The sequence below is a fragment of the Bos indicus genome, chromosome 18 (genome assembly GCF_029378745.1).
Source record: "Bos indicus isolate NIAB-ARS_2022 breed Sahiwal x Tharparkar chromosome 18, NIAB-ARS_B.indTharparkar_mat_pri_1.0, whole genome shotgun sequence".
In the NCBI taxonomy this organism is placed as follows: Eukaryota; Metazoa; Chordata; class Mammalia; order Artiodactyla; family Bovidae; genus Bos; species Bos indicus.
The window spans coordinates 47413099-47433490 of record NC_091777.1 but is presented as its reverse complement, the minus strand read 5'-3'; the positions used below and the strand labels follow the sequence as shown (position 1 = coordinate 47433490).

At 37.6% G+C, this 20392-nt stretch overlaps 1 protein-coding gene across 5 annotated transcripts in view; it reads left to right on the top strand.

Annotated features, from left to right (window-relative positions):
* The window catches only part of ZNF567 (zinc finger protein 567), a 46691-nt gene that overhangs the window by 2572 nt on the left and 23727 nt on the right, over positions 1-20392 (top strand). For 4 of the 5 annotated variants that reach the window (XM_070772028.1, XM_070772027.1, XM_019979046.2 and 1 more), the window contains exon 3: positions 1981-2054. In XM_070772028.1, the coding sequence (XP_070628129.1) occupies positions 2046-2054 (9 nt within the window). In that variant the 5' untranslated portion in view covers positions 1981-2045. Of the gene's footprint in view, positions 1-6; positions 736-1980; positions 2055-20392 lie in introns of those variants that run through there. The other variant, XM_019979048.2, reaches the window with a different exon arrangement.

Sequence of the window (20392 nt, the reverse complement as noted above, 5' to 3'; positions counted from 1 at the left end):
GTAAGTCATATCTTACTTTGGCATGGCCAACTCAATGGACATGAGTTTGAGTGAACTCCAGGAGACAGTGAAGGACAGGGAAGTCTGGTATGCTGCAGTTCCTGGGGTTACAAAGAGTCGGACACAACTCAGTGACTGAACAACAACAAATACCTTACCTTCTGAGAGACCCCACTGTTGGGAACTTCCAGATACAGTTCCCTTTTTATGGGCACAACCACTTCTCCAGATACTTTTCTTGGCATGCAGTGACCCACCTACTTGTAGGTCTTGTTCTTTCCTGTCAGTCCTCTTGAACAGTATCTAAGCCAACCTAGGCATGCTCCATCATCCATGGATTCCCCATCTGGAGCTCAGATGAGAATTAGCCCCCTTAGTCACCACCACTCCACTCCCCCATATCCTGGAAGCATGTACATTTCTCCCCCAAATTCTCTCATTACTTTGATTTATAGTAGTATTAGGGTCTAAGGAGCTCCTTGTTTGTTATAAGGAAGGAAGAAGCATCTATTTCTCTTCTCCCTAGAAAACTGTTCTAAAAATAATTTGCTGTGTTAAAGAGACATTCCCTTTTCTTAGCCTCTTCTAGCCTCTTGAAGGAGCCTCTTCCTCCTTGGAGTTAAATTAATGGTAGCAAAACTTTACAGTCAGTTGCTTTTTAAGACTTTATTATAGCATGAGGGACAATTAAAAGCTTGTTTGCTCACCATCTTTGGGACATCTGCTGAGACTGAGGTAGGAAAATTTCTTAGTTACCATCCTGTTAAAAATAATGACAACAGAAAACTCAGGTTTGCTGGAAAAGACATTAACAAATCAATAGACTGTGTATGTGTGTGTGTGTGTATCAGAAAACTATGGGAAGTGGCTGTCAAAATACAAGATACAAAGGTTGTATGGTTTGTAAAAAAAAATTTGATATTCCTGACAGACTCAAAAATTAAAGATTTAAGAACCAGAAGACACATGGTAAGTGTCAAAACTGACATTTCATGAAGTTTCTGTAAAATTTCAGTAAAATTTTTAAACTTTCCAAAGTTGTTAGGAGATAATGAACAAGACAGAAGTGGTTAAAGAAAAATAATGCAGGTGGGGAGTAGGCCTACCTGATACTAAAATATGTTTTAAAACTGTAATAACTGCAGTTATTTTACAGTTATTTTAAAACTGTAATAACTGCCAGTTAAATGAAAAGATCAGTGGAACTAAATATGAAGTCCAGATATACTCAAATATGTAAAGGAAATAAAGTATATGATAAAGAAAAGCTATAAAAATTATTTTAGGTATTTACAGGATTAATTTCCTTCCTTTAAAAAAGATATAATATCAATCCAGAAAATAGTTATTAGAAAAGTGAATAACTAAACTATTAACTATTAGTCTATTAGTTATTAGAAAAGTGAGACCTTTCACAGACAGGAAACTAAAGATGGACTGTGGTAATGTCTGTAGGGGCTGGTGGTGGCTGTAGACTAGGGAGTTGGTGGCCTGATTTGGCCTGGCTTGTCTTCTATTTTTTTTAAAAAAGATGAGGTTTTTTAAAAACTTTAGAAGCTTATCCTCTCTCATAATGAGAAAAATAAGAGCTAGAATCACAATGTATACTTTGGCAAGCATCGAGAACTTTCTATCAGTGGTACTCAGGGTATGGGGTGACAGGTATTTTCATGTATTGTTGGTCATGATGTAGGTTGAGCCTTAATGGAGAAGAACTTGGAAGTAGTTAGTAGGCAGCTTCGGAGAGAAAAGTGGTAATAGAGAGGAGAGCGGCTTGCCCAGAATCTAACTTTTTGCCCCAAGATCCTGTATCTCTAGCTTTGGGGATGAAATAATATTTGTCTAGCTCATTATCCCCCTGTATTTGTGTGGACAGAGTGGACAAGCACCAAAGCAAAGGAAATAGAGTCAATTTTAATTGAGTCGTAAGACGTATGTGGTGTCATGTGGCTTCTTTTCGTGTTGGTTTTGCCTTCTTAGGAACCACCCCTTTTCTAAAGAAGAGCCCAAAGGAAGACTGGTCATCTCTTGTAAATCTCAAAACCATGGCTCAGGTGAGATGATGGTTCTTCTCCCTTTTCTGAAATAGTTTTGTTTGTTTGTTTAAAGACTGTTTGAGCACTTGCTTTTCTTGTACTAAAATCCTCCTGTTTGCCTTCCCCTTTAGGAAGGCAGTACCCACTTGTTCTATTGGTCAGATAAGCTTTTACCTTCCACAAATGCCCCTTCTAATTTTAACCAGTGTTCACATATTAAGTGGGTGTAATCATTCAACATCTTTTCTCAGTCTTCTCCCAGAAACAGTGCTAGAACAAAAATGCATTTCTTCAAATTAAAAGAGAATATAGTACTGTATGGAAGAGGGCATGGCAACCCACTCCAGTATTCTTGCCTGGAGGATCCCCATGGACAAAGGAGCCTGGCATTCTACAGTCCATAGGGTCTCAAAGAGTAGGATGTGAGTAAGCAGCTAAGGAAAGCACAGCACATAATACAGCATGCACCTGTCTTGCAAAGAAAAGAACAGTCAAGATGAAGATAGAATTGACAGATTGCTGTTAAGTGTCAAGAAGTCCTGTCTTGAGGTTTTGAGACAAGAGCTATGCTTGGCAGATTGTACAAAAACCAAGAATCCTCTATTTCTCCCCTCTGATCCTTCAAGAGATCCTTGAATTTAAACTGTTAATGTGTATTTTAATATCTTCCTCTCCCATAATGGATTGTCTTAAACATTCTTCTAATGTGCTTTGGGTTTAATACTAGGCAAACTGTAAGATAAGAGTTAACTGTTCAATGGTATTGGCACAGAGTTTTTGTTTGGGCTTCCCTTGTGGCTCAGCTGGTAAAGAATCCACCTGCAATGCGGGAGACCTGGGTTCAGTCCCTGGATGGGGAAGATCCCCTGGAGAAGGGAATGGCTACCCACTCCAGTAGATACTGGTGATGGTTACATAACATTGTGAATGTACTTAATGGCAATGAATTATATACTGAAAAATGATTAAAATGATAAAATTTTATGTCACATATGTTTCACCACACACACACACAGTTAAACAGAAAAGTATAAGAAACATAAAAATCCAAAAGTGAGCATTGGGGCAAACACTTGGAGGATTGGAAAAGGAGCAAAGGTATTAAACCATCAGCAGTATCTATATCCAGAGCTTTTTCACATTCCAAACAGAAAGGAAGGGAAAGTCACTCAGTTGTGTCTGACTCTTTGTGATCCCATGGACTGCAATCCGTGGAATTCTCCAGACCAGAATACTGGAGTGGGTAACCATAATGTTTTGTTGTTTTCAGTGTACCAGTCTTGCAAGTGTTTGTTGTATTAATACTGAGCTGTTTTTATGTTGTTGTAAATACTGTTCATTTTTATTTCAAATTCCCATTATTTATTAATAAAATGCAGTTGATTAGTATATGAAAATGCAATTTCATTTTCGTGTATTAACCTACCTTCTCTCTAAACTTATTCTAGTAATTTTTTGGTAGATTCTTTAGGATTTTCTTCACACATAATCATGTCAGATGTGTAATATTACTGTTGTCCATCTTTGCTTTCCAATCTATATTCCTTTTATTTCTGTCTGGCTTTACTACATTGTCTAGAACTTTCAGTGCAGTGTTGATATAAGTAGTGAGAACAGATATTTTTGCCTTATTCCTGACTAAGGGGAAAGGCATGTAGTTTTTGACTAAGTGTAACATTGGTGATTGGTTTTACATAAATGCTCTTTATCAGGTTGAAGAAATTCTTGATTAGTGATCATTTTTATCACAAATGAATGTTGAATTTTGTTAAAAGTTTTTATGCTTCTGTTGTTTTTTATGTATTATGTGGTTTTCCCCCTTTTAAAATTAACATGATGAGTTATATTGATTGATTTTTGAAGTGCTAAACCAGCTTATCCCTAGGATAAACCCCACTTGGTTATGATAGATTCATATATTCATTTTTCACATATTGCTTGGTGAATTTACTAACACACTGTTAAGGATTGTTTTGTCTGTGGTTCATAAATAATTTGGTCTCTAGTTTTTCTTGTAATGTTGTTGTCTAGTTTTGGTGTGAAGGTAATGCTAACTTACAGAATGAGTTGAGAACTATTCTCTCCTTTTATTTTCTCAAAGAATTTGTGTAGAATGGTTATTATTTCTTCCATAATAATTTCTTCCGTAATGTTTGTTAGAATTCACCAGTGAAGGCATCTGAGCCTCAAGATTTGTTTGTGGGAAAATTTTTTACTAGCAGTTCAATTTCCTTAATAGAATTGTGGCTATTAATGCTATTCAGGCTTGCCTTGTGGCTCAGACAGTAAAGAAGCTGCCAGCAATGCAGGAGACCTGAGTTCAGTCCCTGAGTTGGGAAGATGCACTGGAGAAGGGAATGGCAACTCACTTCAATCTTCTTGGCTGGACAATTCCATGGACAGAGGAGCCTGGCATACTATAGTCCATGGTGTTGCAAAGAGTTGGACACAACTAACTAACACTTTGACTTCCATGCTATCAATTTTTTTCTCTTCAGTGAGCTTTTATAATTTATGTCTTTTAAGCAATTTGTCCATTTCATCCAAGTTATAAAATTTATCGGCACAAAATTGTTCAAAAATCTACTCTTTTTATCCTTTTGATGTTTATGTAATCTGTAATGGTGCTGCTCTTTCATTCTGTTGTTGATTATTTGTGACTTTTAGTTTTTACCTTGATCAGTTGACTAGAGATTTATTAATTTCGCTGATTTTTTTCAAAGCAGCAACCTTTGGTTTCATTGATTTCCTATTTTTCTGTTTCCTGTTTCTTCATTTCTGCTCTTACACTTTGTATTTCCTTTCCTTTTCATTACTTTGGATTTAATTACCTCTTATTTTTACATGGAAGTTTATATCATTGATATTGGACTTTTTTTTCCCCATAGGACATTTAATGCTCTAAATTTCCCTCTAACAAATTTAGACATGTTGTATTTTCATTTTTATTCATTTGAAAATATTTTCTAATTTATCTCATGCTTTCTGATTTGACCCATTTGTTTAGAGGAAGTTTGTTTAATTTTCAAATATTTGGGTATTTTCCAAATAGCTTTCTCCTATTGATTTCCAGTTTAATTTTGTTACAATTAGGAAACATGCTGTATATGATTTCATTCTTTAATTTATAGATTTCTTTTGTACCACAGATTATAGTACCATCTGATGAATGTTCTATATGTACTTGTAGAGGATGTATATTCTAGTGTTGTTGGATGGTGTCTTCTGTAAATAATCAAGTCAAATTGCTTGATTATGATGGTAAAGTTTTCTATATCCTTATTGCTTTTCAGTCTGTTATACCCATCACAGAAAAGGAAGTCATTCTTAAGTTACAAGTGTGGCTGTGAAAGTGAAAGTCGCTCAGTCGTGTCCAACTCTTTGTGACCCCATGGACTGTAGCCCTCCAGCCTCCTCTGTCCATGGAATTCTCCAGGCCAGAATACTTGAGTGGTTAGCTGTTCCTTTCTCCAGGGGATATCCCCAACCCAGAGATCGAACCTGGGTCTCCCACATTGCAGGTAGATTCTTTACCATCGGAGCCACCAGGGAAGCCCAAAACTATTAATGGGAAGGCTGACTGAGCTTTTTTAAATGGATGGAATAGGATGACACTGCTGATCACTCTTGGCATCACTGAAGCAGGACAACCAGACATCACACGCTCCTGACAGGACAGTGCTGGTGATTTAGTCGCTAAGTCATGTCTGACTCTTGCGACCCCGTGGACTATAGCCCGCCAGGCTCCTCTGCCCATGGCATTCTCCAGGCAAGAATACTGCAGTGGGTTCTCATTTCCTTCTTCAGGGGATCTTCCTGACCCAGGAATTGAACCCAGGTCTCCTGCATTGCAGGGAGATTCTTTACCGACTGAGCTACATGTAGGATTCATGTGGCTATAATTGTGTCTATTTTAACTTTAGGTTCTATAAGTTTTTACTTAATATATTTTGAAGTTCTGTTTTTAGGTGAACTTATATTTAGGATTGTTTTGTCTTTTTATGAATTGATGTCCTCTGTCATTATAAAATGCCTTACTTGGGACTTCCCTGGTGACCTAGTGGCTAAGACTCCATGCTTCCTCTGTAGTGGGCATGGGTTCAGTCCCTGGTAGGGGAACTAAGATCTCACATGCCACACAGTGCAGCCAGAAAATAAATAAATAAGTTAAAATAAAGTGCCTTTCTTAATCCCTGATAATATTCTTTTTTCTAAAATCTATTCTGTTTGATACTATTATAGCCGTTCTGGCATTCTTATGATTAGTATTTATTTTTAATTTTAATTTTTTGGGAATATCCTAAATACTTTTTAACCTGGAGCATCTCCCACCTTTTCTTTATTTTTTTCAGCTGATTTACAATATTACATACGTTTCAGGTATACAACATAGTGATTCACAGTTTTTAAAGGTTAAGCTCCACTTATAGTTGTTACACTTATTGGCTGTATTCCATGTGCTATGCAGTATATTCTGGTAGCTTATTTATTTTATGCCTAGTAGTTTGTGCCTCTTAATCTCCTACACCTATCTTACTCCTCCCTCCTTCCCTTTCCCCACTGGTATCCACTAGTGATCTCTGTCTGTAAGTCTTGTTTCTGTTTTGTTATATACATTTGTTGTATTTTTTAGATTCCACACATTCGTGATGACATACAGTATTTGTATTTCTCTGACTTGCTTCACTAAATATAATACTTTCCAAATCTATCCAGGTTGTTGCAGATGGCAAAATTTCATTCTTTTTTTTAATGGCTGAGTAATATTCTTATGCGTGTGTGTGTGTGTGTGTGTGTGTGTCTGTGTGTGTGTGTGTGTGTGGCTCTTCACTATGTCTTCTTTATCCATTCATCTGTTGATGGGGACCTAGGTGGCTTTCACATCTTGGCCAATATAAATAATGCTCTGAACATTGGGGTGGTGCATGTGTCTTTCTGAATTAGTGTTTTTACATTTTACCCAGGAGTGAAATTGCTAGGCCATGTGACAGTTCTAGTTTTAATTTTTTGAGAGCTTCCAACTGTTTTTCACAGGGGCTGCACCAGTTTACATTCCCACCAGCAGACTATAAGGGTTCCTTTTTCTCTGCATCCTTGCCAATGTTTGTTAGTCTGTGGTCTTTCTGATGATAGCCATTCTGACAGGTGTGAGATGGTATCTCATTATGGTTTTGATTTGCATTTCTCCGATGTTAGTGATGTTGAGTATCTTCATATGCCTGTTGGCCATCTCTGTGTTTTCTTTGGAAAAATGTCTGTTCAGTCTTCTGCCCATTATTTACTTGGGTTATTTGGGGTTTTATTTTAATATTGAGTTTGTATGAGCTGCTTATATATTAATAGCTTGGATGTATGTGTGTTCAGTCATGTCTGACTCTTTGTGACCCCATAGACTATAGCCCACCAGGCTCCTCTGTCCTTGAAATTTTCTAGGCAAGAATATTAGAGCAGGTTGCCACTTCCTTCTCTAGGGGATCTTCCTGACCCAGGGATTGAAGCTGCATCTCCTGTGTCTCCTGCATTGGCAGGTGGGTTCTTTACCACTGTGCCACCTGGGAAGCCTGTAATTTGGACCCTTTATTGGTCATTTGCAGAAACTTTCCCATTCTGTAAGTTGCCCTTTCATTGTGTTGATGGTGAGCCCGTGTATTTTGAGATCAATATTCAGCTGTAGATTCAAGGGTATCACTCTACATATGTCTGGAGAAGCCTCTGTCTCTGTCTCTCTCTCTGCTGCTCCCTCCTCTTCAGTATTTTGCTTAGCAGTTCTAGTCATCTTGGACTCTTCAAACTCCCATCTCTGTTTTCTTCCACTCAGAAAGACTGCTGGGCTCTGTGTTTTCCCTCCCTGTGCTGTGACCTGGAAATTGCCTACAGACTATAAGCTGGGCAGTCAAAGCTTACTTTGTTCCCTTTCAGAGCTCACCGTGCTCTGCTGTCAGTCAGCCAGTGCTTACAAACATATGTTTAATATATTTTTTATAATTTTTTAATTGTTTACAGCAGAAGAGAATCTCCTCTATCAGTTAATTTCCATAGAAGTTGACTTGTTTTGTTGGACAGTTAAGTAGGCTGAAATCAAACTTTAAACTTCAGACTCTCTAATTAGTGGCAGCCCAGATCTCTGCTTGATTTCTTTTATGTTTAACCAGAGGTCTCAAATTCTGACACATGAATGCCTAACTGGGGTATCAGCTAAAGGTGTGGATAAAGTTTGTTCAGTGTCCTTGGGCTCCCCCCAACTCCTGCCTCTGGCTTTCATTTCTTCAGGATTTCCCTACTTCTTTTCCAATTACTGTTGTCCTAAATTCTATCTTTTGTTCCTTCAAGCCAGTAGGACCATGGATTTCCACCTGGATTTTGTTTGCCATACTTGATGTCTGCTTGGGGCCTGCGTTTAGGCTGAAAGTAGTGTGAATTGGCAGTTCTCCTGTCGTTCTTCTCCTAAGTATAAAACCTTCCCTCCAGTTTCTGTTTGTTTGGGTCACTTTTAAGTGCCTTCAGATAGTTGCTTTTTATAGTCAGCACTCCATATTCATGAGGTTTCCCTTCCATATCCACAAATTCAACCACCCACAGATTGAAAATGTTAAAAAAAAAAAAAAAAAAAATCCCAGAATGTTCCAAAATGCAAAACTTGAAATTGCTAGACAGTGGCAACTATTTACATAGCATTTACATTGTATTACATATGGTAAGTCGAGGTGATTTAAAGTATATGGAACAATATAAAATAGATTATATATAAATAAACTACACAGTTTATGTAAGGGACTTGAGTATCTTGAGATTTTGGTATTTGCAGGGGGTCCTGAAATCCATCTCCCATGGAAACTGAGGCGTTGATTATATTTTTCTGGAGTTTAGAGCTGTTATCTACAGTAAATGTGAAATAAGAGCTACTCTTCCATTTTTGGAGGAGAATCCCAAACATACCTTTTTTTTTAAATCAAAAATTTTTAAGCTATAATCTACATAGAATAAAAAGCAACTCATTTTAAGTGTTGATCAAGTTTAGGAACTTTGAGAAAGGTATAAAGATTTATTCAGTTACCACAACAATCAAGGTTACAAAATTTCCATTACTTCAAAAAGTTCCTTCATGCCCCCCTACAACCAGTTGCTCTCCTGCCACCATTGGCCTTTATTAAGGTATTATTAATCACACCTGCTTTTGTCACTGTAAATTAGTTTTCCCTCCTCTAGACTTTCATACAAATAGCATAGAATATGTGCTTTTCAGGGGATTAGCCTATTTAACTCAATGTAATTTTCTTTTGAAATTCATGTTATGTGTATCAGAACATTCCTTATATTGCTGACTGCTGTTGTTCCATTATATGAATATACCACAACTTTTTAGTTATACCCTCACTTTTTGATAGACTTTTTTCTTTCACTTTTTGACTTTTACAGTAATATGCTCATATGTGGATTATATTTTCATTTCTGTTGACTAAAACCTACCTAGATTTGAAATCAGTAAATTATGTGAAAAATATATGTTTAAATTTATTAAAAAAAAACTTGGCAAACTGTTAAGCAAAGTGGTTGTGCCATTTTGCTTTCCCACTAGCAATTTATGATAGTTATTATATTATAGCTGCATATCTTCACCAACACTTGGTATGGTCACTGTTTAATTTTAGTTAATTCTGCTGCTACGGCTAAGTCACTTCAGTTGTGTTCAACTCTGTGTGACCCCATAGACGGCAGCCCACCAGGCTCCCCTGTCCCTGGGATTCTCCAGTCAAGAACACTGGAGTGGGTTGCCATTTCCTTCTCCAATGCATGAAAGTGAAAAGTGAAAGTGAAGTCGCTCAGTTGTGTCCGACTCTTCGCGACCCCATGGATTTACAGCCTACCAGGCTCCTCCATCCATGATTTTCCAGGCAAGAGTACTGGAGTGGGGTGCCATTGCCTTCTCCGTTAGTTAATTCTAGCAGGTGTGTTTTGGCATTTCATTCTTTTGAAATTTTTTGTTTCCCTAACAATTAAAATTGTTGGGTATTTTTTATTTTGCATATTTGTCTTTGATATATAGCTTCTGGATTTGTTTAGATCTTTTGCCAGTTGATCTGGATGTCTTCTTATTCCTATATTATGAGAGTTCTTTATACATTCTCAATACAAGTCTTTTGTAAGATAGAAATACTGGGAATATCTTTCCCAGTCTATGACTTGATTTTTAATTTTCTTAGTGGTGTCTTTCAGAGCTGAAGTTTTTAATTTTGACAAAATCCAGTTAAACAGGTTTTAAATTTTTATGATTGTTGCTTTTTGTGTACTACAAAAGTCAGAAGTCTTTGCATACTCCAGCATTATGCATATTTTATTCTTTAATATGTAAGTATTATCATTTTAGATGTTCATTTTAAAAGAGTGATCCATGTCAGTTTCATTGTTTAAGGTAAGAGTTTAAGTTCCCTTTTTCTGTTTTCAATGGATATCCAGTTTTTCCAGAGTCTTTTGTGAAAAGAGATCCTTTTTCTTTTTTTTTTCAGCACTCAGGGTTTATTTAGAGGCACACACTAAAGGAACATCCTATGACCACCCTTTTCATATTAGTGATAAAGGGAAATGTAGAGATAAAGCAATATATTTTCTGTTGTCAATTTGCTTTTATTTGTTTTAATGTAAATTGACGGACTCCTTCTTTCTCGTGTGTCTTCAAGCTGTGGCCCAGCCACTGACCGCTCTTGAAGGCTCGACTTTTCACTTTGATATGCGACAGCCTGTGTTAGGAAACTTGGTGCATCTTGTCAAGTCCTTGGGTGTAAACTAACCTGCAGCTTCAACCAGCCTCCCACAGGTGCGCCCTGAAGGCACCTTGACTTGGGCCAAATTTTCTCATCTCCTTTTGTAATAGCAAACTATTTTCAGTAGCATGCTGCCTGCAATTTTCTAAAAACCTTTCAACCACACAGAATCTTTATGTAAGGTAAAGACAATATTTGAACAGTGAGAAAGAAGCTCATACTACAGATAAAGTAGGGAAATGGGCGTTTGGAAATATTCCCATCATTATACTAATATGATATTTTTTCTTCTGCCCAAAATGCTACGTGTCACTAATAAAAGTACTCCTATCTAGACAGTTGAGAACTGGTTTTAAATCTTCCAAATGTAGATTTTCACTGGATTTTTTTTTTTTTTTTAATTTTACTGTGCTTTGCTTTAGTGAACTTTATAGATACATTTTTTTTTTTTTTCCTTGTTAATTTTCTGTTTAGTTGATCTATCCATAGGTGTGAGTGGGGTATTAAAGTCTCCCACTATTATTGTGTTATTGTTAATTTCTCCTTTCATACTTGTTAGCATTTGTCTTACATACTGCGGTGCTCCCATGTTGGGTGGATATATATTTATAATTGTTATATCTTCTTCTTGGATTGATCCTTTGATCATTATGTAGTGACCTTCTTTGTCTCTTTTCACAGCCTTTGTTTTAAAGTCTAATTTATCTGATACGAGTATTGTGACTCCTGCTTTCTTTTGGTCCCTATTTGCATGGAAAATCTTTTTCCAGCCCTTCACTTTCAGTCTGTATGTGTCCCCTGTTTTGAGGTGGGTCTCTTGTAGACAACATATGTAGGGGTCTTGTTTTTGTATCCATTCAGCCAGTCTTTGTCTTTTGGTTGGGGCATTCAACCCATTTACGTTTAAGGTAATTACTGTTAAGTATGATCCCGTTGCCATTTACTTTATTGTTTTGGGTTCGAGTTTATACACCATTTTTGTGTTTCCTGTCTAGAGAATATCCTTTAGTATTTTTTGGAGAGCTGGTTTGGTGGTGCAGAGTTCTCTCAGCTTTTGCTTGTCTGAAAAGCTTTTGATTTCTCCTTCATACTTGAATGAGATCCTTGCTGGGTACAATAATCTGGGCTGTAGGTTATTTTCTTTCATCATTTTAAGTATGTCTTGCCATTCCCTCCTGGCTTGAAGAGTTTCTATTGAAAGATCAGCTGTTATCCTTATGGGAATTCCCTTGTGTGTTATTTGTTGTTTTTCCCTTGCTGCTTTTAATATTTGTTCTTTGTGTTTGATCTTTGTTAATTTGCTTAATATGTGTCTTGGGGTGTTTCTCCTTGGGTTTATCCTGTTTGGGACTCTCTGGGTTTCTTGGACTTGGGTGATTATTTCCTTCCCCATTTTAGGGAAGTTTTCAACTATTATCTCCTCAAGTATTTTCTCATGGTCTTTCTTTTTGTCTTCTTCTTCTGGAACCCCTATGATTCGAATGTTGTAGCGTTTAATATTGTCCTGGAGGTCTCTGAGATTGTCCTCATTTCTTTTAATTCGTTTTTCTTTTATCCTCTCTGATTCATTTATTTCTACCATTCTATCTTCTAATTCACTAATCCTATCTTCTGCCTCTGTTATTCTACTATTTGTTGCCTCCAGAGTGTTTTTAATTTCATTTATTGCATTATTCATTATATATTGACTTTTTTATTTCTTCTAGGTCCTTGTTAAACCTTTCTTGCATCTTCTCAATCCTTGTCTCCAGGCTATTTATCTGTGATTCCATTTTGATTTCAAGATTTTGGATCAATTTCACTATCATTATTTGGAATTCTTTATCAGGTAGATTCCCTATCTCTTCCTCTTTTGTTTGGTTTGGTGGGCATTTATCCTGTTCCTTTATCTGCTGGGTATTCCTCTGTGTCTTCATCTTGTTTAAATTGCTGATTTTGGGAGTCCTTTCTGTATTCTGGCAGTTTGTGGAGTTCTCTTTATTGTGGCGTTTCCTCGCTGTGTGTGGGTATGTAGAGGTGGCTTGTCAAGGTTTCCTGGTTAGGGAAGCTTGTGTCGGTGTTCTGGTGGGTGGAGCTGTATTTCTTCTCTTTGTTCAGTCGCGCTGTGGGGAGGGAGGGAGGGATGCTGCAAACAAATGACACTGGCGTGCGCTCGCAATGCCTCAGCCCACTGGGTCTGCCCCCGCTCACGGCGCGTGTAGCCTCCCTGCCCACACTGCTCAGGCTCTAGGTTGTTCCGCCGGGAACAATCCAAGGCTGGCCCTGGGTTGCATGCACCTCCCAGGTCCAAGCCGCTCAGGTTCAGGCACTCAGGTAGTCCTCAGAGGTGGAGACTCAGTTGGGCCTGCGTTTTGTGCTCTTCCCAGGTCCGAGCAGCTCAGGTGATGAGGTGTTTGGCGAGCGCCAATGCTGCGACTTATCGCCTCCCCGCCACTCGGTTATCTGGGTATAAAACCGGCACACCTTCTCAGGCAGATGTTGACCGTCCAGACCCCCAATAAGTTTTAGTTAGCAAAGAAGCCAGTTTTATAGATAATGTCTCTCTGGGGCTGCGATTGCCCCCTTCCGGCTCTGGCTGCCTGTCACCGGAGGGGGAAGGTCTGCAGCCGGCTATCTCTGTTTAGTCCTTTGTTCCGTGCACGGGCTGGCGGTGTCTTAGGTTAGGGCTGGCTTTTCGCATGGTAGATATCCCACAGTCTGGTTTGCTAGCCCAAATTATTTCGCTCAGATAGTGCTCAGGGTATTCAGGCCAGATTCTTACTCTCAGCGATGCAGCCCGCGCCGCGCCTCCCTGCCCAGCCCCCGCTTGCTAATGGCGGATGCAGGCGTCTGCGCTGCTTCTCTGCTGGGGGAGTTACCGTAGGGCTCGCAATATGCGAGTTTTAATTGTTTATTTATTTTTTCTCCCTGTTATGTTGCCCTCTGTGCTTCCAAAGCTCGGCACGGATTCGGCAGTGAGAAGGTTTCCTGGTGTTTGGAAACTTCTCTCTTTTTAAGACTCCCTTCCCAGGACGGAACTCCGTCCCTCCCTCTTTTGTCTCTTTTATTGTCTTTAATATTTTTTCCTACCTCCTTTCAAGGAGTTGGGTTGCTTTTCTGGGTGCCTGATGTCCTCTGCCGGCATTCAGAAGTTGTTTTGTGGAATTTACTCGACGTTTAAATGCTCTTTTGATGAATTTGTGGGGGAGAAAGTGTTTTCCCCGTCCTACTCCTCCGCCATCTTGGCGCCTTCCCTCCCTTTTTCTACTGAATTATATCGGAGCCTTTGTTGACAATCAGTTGATCATGTGTGTACGTGTTTTTTATAGTCTGTTTAATTCATTTGTGTATTTAAACTTTCACCAAGACAACAGTTTTATTTAGGGTATTAAGTCCTGGTATCAGGTAATGTGAACCTACCAAATTATTTTAGGTATAATAGGTATTTGACATTTTCCTATAAATTTTCAAATCAACTCATCAGTTCAGTTCAGTCACTCAGTTGTGTCTGATTCTTTGCGACCCCATGAATCGCAGCACGCCAGGCCTCCCTGTCCATCACCATCTCCCGGAATTCACTCAAACTCACGTCCATCGAGTCGGTGATGCCATCCAGCCATCTCATCCTCTGTCGTCCCCTCTTCCTCCTGCCCCCAATCCCTCCCAGCATCAGAGTCTTTTCCAATGAATCAACTCTTCACATGAGGTAGCCAAAGTACTGGAGTTTCAGCTTTAGCATCATTACTTCCAAAGAAATCCCAGGGCTGATCTCCTTTAGAATGGACTAGTTGGATCTCCTTGCAGTCCAAGGGACTCTCAAGAGTCTTCTCCAACACCACAGTTCAAAAGCATCAATTCTTCGGCACTCAGCTTTCTTCACAGTCCAACTCTCACATCCATACATGATCACTGGAAAAACCATAGCCTTGACTAGACAGATCTTTGTTGGCAAAGTAACGTCTCTGCTTTTTAATATGATGTCTAGGTTGGTCATAACTTTTCTTCCAAGGAGTAAGTGTCTTAATTTCATGGCTGCAGTCACCATCTGCAGTGATTTTGGAGCCCAAGAAAATAAAGTCTGACGCTGTTTCCATCTATTTCCCATGAAGTGATGGGACCAGATGCCATGATCTTCATTTTCTGAATGTTGAGCTTTAGGCCAACTTTTTCACTCTCCTCTTTCACTTTCGTCAAGAGGCTTTTTAGTTCCTTTTCACTTTCTGCCATAAAGGTGGTGTCATCTGCATATCTGAGGTTATTCATATTTCTCCCGGCCATCTTGATTCCAGCTTTTGTTTCTTCCAGCGTTTCTCATGATGTACCCTGCGTATGAGTTAAATAAGCAGGGTGACAATATACAGCCTTGACGTACTCCCTTTCCTACTTGGAACTAGTCTGTTGTTCCATGTCCAGTTCTAACTGTTGCTTCCTGACCTGCATACAAATTTCTCAAGAGGCAGGTCAGGTGGTCTGGTATTCCCATCTCTTTCAGAATTTTCCACAGTTTATTGTGATCCACACAGTCAAAGGCTTTGGCATAGTCAATAAAGCAGAAATAGATGTTTTTCTGGAACTATCTTGCTTTTTCCATGATCCAGCGGATGTTGGCAATTTGATCTCTGGTTCCTCTGCCTTTTCTAAAACCAGCTTGAACATCTGGAAGTTCACGGTTCACATGTTGCTGAAGCCTGGCTTGGAGAATTTTGAGCATTACTTTACTAGCATGTGAGATGAGTGCAATTGTGCGGTAGTCTGTATAAAACAATCTAATGGATTGTGATTTAGTTTTCAAAGATTTATAAGTTGGTTGGAGATAATTGTTAGGTTAACAGTAGTAAGTCTTCTGAACCATGGACCTAGTGTATTTCCATGTTTGCTTAGGTCTTTTATAATTTCTCTCAACAGTGTTTTATAGATTCCAGTGCACAGGTCTTACAAATATTTTCTTAATTTTATTTTTTAACTTCATTCTCAGTTGTTTGTTGTTAGTATATAAAATAGAATTGATTTTTTTTTTTATATTTTGAGATAAATATGCTGTGACCGTGATAAATTTACTTATTATTTCCTGTACTTTCTACATATCTGGTTATGTCTGTGAATGCAGTTTACCTTCGCCCTTTCCAATCTGTTTGCCTTGTATTTTTCGTTCTTTATTCATTGTCTGCAGTGTTCAATACAACTGGTGAGAGCAGCTATCCTTGTCTTGCTCCTGATCTTAGGGGAAAAACAACCTTTAACCATAAGTATGATATTATGTATAAATCTTTTGTAGTTGCATTTCATTAAGTTGAGGAGTTCTATTTCTAAAGTCGAGAGTTTTTAATACAAGTGTAACAGATGTTAAATTTTGCCTAATGCTTTTTTTCATTTGAAATGACCATAGGCTTTTCCTACTATATTCTGATATAATGAGGATTATATGTATTGATTGTCAGGTATTATACCAATCTAGCATTCCAGTGATAAGCACCACTTGTTCATGTGTTATGCTTTTTATATTATCCCTTTATACAATTCACTCTTATTTTTTGGTTTTTAATTGGTATTCATCAAGGCTATTGGTCTGTAATTTTACCTTTTTCTGGTTTTGGTAACTGTATAAGATTCACCTCATAAAAGGAATAGGGAAGTATTCCTCAGTCCTTTATTTTTAAGAAGAAGTTAGTGTAGTATTATCATTAACTCTTAAATGTTTCACAGGACTTACCTTGAAGTCTTCTGGACCTGGAAAAATCTTTGTGGGAACTTCTTGAATTGCAAACTCAGTATCTTTAATAGTTAAGGGTTTTCAGTTTTTTTTTCATTTGGTATCATGTTTTTAAGTGAAAATATTTGTCCATTTCATCTACACTGTCTAATTTGTTGCCTTTAATTTGTTTATGCTGTAATCTCTTTGTTCTGTTTAATATCTGCTGGATCTGATAGTGGCCATATGCGGCATCCCTCTTTACTTCTTAAATGTCTAACTAGTGTTTTACCTTTTTTTGTGAGGGGCAGGGGGCTATGCTTGGTGCTGTTTCAGGTCTTTATTGCTGCATGGGCTTCTCTATTAATAGTTGTGACACACCAACTTAGTTGCCCCATGGCATGCAGGATCTTAGTTCCCTGACCAGGGATGGAACCCATGTTCCCTGGATTGGAAGGTGGATTCTTAACCACTGGACCACCAGGGAAGTCCTTAGAGGTTTTACATTTTAATGATACTTTGAAGTATCTGGCTTTTCGTTTCACTGATTTTTTTCCCCCCCTGTTGCTTGCTTATTTCCTATTTTACTGATTTTTCCTTTTTTCCAAACTATTTCCTTTACTTGCTTTGAGTTTAGCATATTCTTTTTTAAAGCTACTTAAGATAAAAGTTTAAATTATTGATATTAAATCTTTCTTGTTTCCTAATATAAAGTGAAAGTGAAGTTGCTCAGCCGTGTCCGACTCTGTGCAATCCCATAGACGGCCTCCCACCAGGCTCCCCCGTCCCTGGGATTCTCCAGGCAAGAACACTGGAGTGGGTTGCCATTTCCTTCTCCAGTGCATGAAAGTGAAAAGTGAAAGTGAAGTTGCTCAGTTGTGTCCGACTCTTAGCGACCCCATGGACTGCAGCCCACCAGGCTCCTCCGTCCATGGGATTTTCCAGGCAAGAGTACTGGAGTGGGATGCCATTGCCTTCTCCAGGGGATCCTCCTGACTCAGGGATCAAACCCAGGTCTCCTGCATTGTAGGCAGACGCTTTACCGTCTGAGCCACCAGGAAATATATTATGAGTCCTGCTTTTTTATACATTTTTTATAATCTCAGTCTTGGGACTGCCCTGGCAGTCCAGTGGTTAAGACTCCATGCTTCCAATGCAGGGGGCAGGCGTTCAATCCCTCGTTAGGGAACTAAGATCCCACAAGCCACGTGGGAGTGTTTAGTTCTAAAGTTGGAGTCAGGGCTCCTATTTTGCTCTTTGTTTTCTGATTACCTGACCTGTTTTATTTTAAATCTTTTAAATATACTTTATATTTTAGTGCAATTTTACATTCAGAGAAAAATTAAGTAGAAAGTACAGTGAGTTTCCATTTATTCCCTACCCTGACAAATGCATGGGCTTCCCTAATATTAGTATCTTGTACCAGAGTGGTATGTTGTTAAAATCAGCGACCTACACTGATACATCATTGTCATCCAAAGTTCATAGTTTATATTAGGGTTCATTTTTGGTGCTGTTTATTCTATAGATTTTGACAAATATATAGTGTTATGTATCTGCCATTATAATATTATACAGACTAATTTCACTGCTCTAAAAATCCTCTGTCCTCTGCCTACTCATCCCTCCCTCTCCTCTATAATCTGTAATAGTGGCAACCACTGATCTTTTTATCTTTTCTCTATAGCCTTTTCAGATTGGGCTTCTTAACACATTTAAGATTCCTCCTAACCTGTTTTTATGCATCTGTTCCTACATTTTGTTTTACTTTGTGTCAGTCAATACTGACACAATAATGAATTTTCATTATTCATTTTCATTTCTCTGTTGCATCTGTAGTTACATCATCTTGCATTGTTTTTTGTGGTTTCTTTAGGGATTATAGTATGCAGCTTCTAGAGTATAGTATCTTTAACTTATCATGATTTATTAGAGATAATGCTGAATTACTTAAGATAAAATATATCAGCTTGCAACATTGTATTTTCATTTACTGACTTCCATGGTTTGCTTTTTGGTTCTCCATGTATTTGATATTTCTGTTTGTAATTAATGGTGTTAAAATGCTTGCTTTAAACCAAGAGTCTACAGCCATTAGGTTATATCCAGTCTGCTACATGTTTTTGTACAGATTGTGAGTTAAGAATAGTTCTTCTATTTTAAATGTTGGAAAAAATACAAAATCAAAATATTTCTGACCTATTTAAGTTTTTGAAATTTAAATCTCAGTGTCCAAACATGAAGTTTTACTGAAACACAACATTGCTCATTCATTTTATAAATTCTCCATGATTGTTTTCATGCTAAAACAGCAGAAAAATGTTCACCAATTGCTGCTAAAAACTTTAAAAAAAAATGGAAGGAAATGAATATAGTCTTTTTAATAAAACTTTTCTCCAATTCTTCATTCTTTCCTAAAGACCTTGTTTATCATCTGGTGTCATTTTTACCTTCAGCCTGAAGACCTTTTTTTTTTTTTTTTTTTACCATTTTTGGTACAGTTTTGCTAGTGATGAATTCTTTCAGACTTTATCTGCTCATATAGCTTTATGTCGCCTTTGTTTTTAATAGGTAATGTTGCTGAGTACAGAATTCTTGGTTGATGTTCTCTTAGGCTTTTAGCAGTTTGATTAGGATTTTCTGAGTGTAGTTTTCTTTTGTTTTTATTCTTTTGGGGGTTCATTAAGCTTTTTTAATGTATAAGTCAAGTTTTTGCTTATTTTGAATATGTTATGCCATTATGTCCTTAAAATTTTTTCAGATCTTTTTTTTTCCTCTTTCTCTGGGACTCCAATTATATCTGTCTTGCATTACTTTGAAATTGACCCCAAAATCTCTGTGAATCTGTTATTCATTTTTTTCTTTTTCATTTCCTTTCTATTCAGATGGCTTAATTTCTGTTGATCAAAATAGTCATACTTTATTTTATTTGCTTTTTTAAATTTCACTTTGCAGATATTTCATTTTTACAAATTGAAGGATTTTAGCAATCCTGAGTTGAGCAAGTCTGTAGGTGCCATTTTTCCAGCAGTATTTAGTATTTGCTCATGTCTCTGTCAAGATGGCTATTCCTGAAATATTTCACTTTATCATTATTATTGTATTTGTTATCATCTGTAGTCAGTGATCTTTGATGTTACTATTACAAAAAGATTACAACTCACAGAAAGCTCTAGTGATGATCAACACATTTTATCTAAGTATTTTTTAATTCAGACAGGCATATACATTGTTTTTTAGACATAATGCCATTGCACACTTAATAGACTACAATATAATGTACATGTAACTTTTATATGCAGTGCATCATCAAAAGAATTTTTGTGACTGGCTTTATTGCAATGATTATTGTAGTGGTCTAGAACTGAAACTGTGATGTCTCCAAAGTATGTCTGCATTTACAAGGTTAATGTTTGTTCCTTTTCCTATGCTATTGAGCCTATATAGTGAAATCTTCATTTCATTTATTATACTTGGTAGGTCTAGAATTTTCAGTTCATGTTTTTTTTATCAGTTTATGTTTCAAGATTCCATGCCAGATTTTTCATTACTTCTTTGGAGAAGGAAATGGCAACCCACTCCAGTGTTCTTGCATGGAGAATCCCAGGGACCGGGGGAGCCTGGTAGGCTACCGTCTCTGGGGTTGCACAGAGTCGGACACAACTGAAGTGACTTAGCAATTAGCAGTTGGACACATTTAGAACAGCTGTTTTGAAGCCTTTTTTTTTTTTTTTTTGCAAAATCCAACATCTAGGCCCACTAGGAATTAGTTTCCATGAACTATTTTTTTCTGAATATGGGTTATATTCCCCCTCTTATTTTTCTGTTTACATATCTGGTAATTTTTGCTAGAAACCAGGATCTTTTGAATAATGTGTTGTAGTAATCCAAATTCTGTATGTCTTGTTTTTTGAGGATTTTTGTTTATT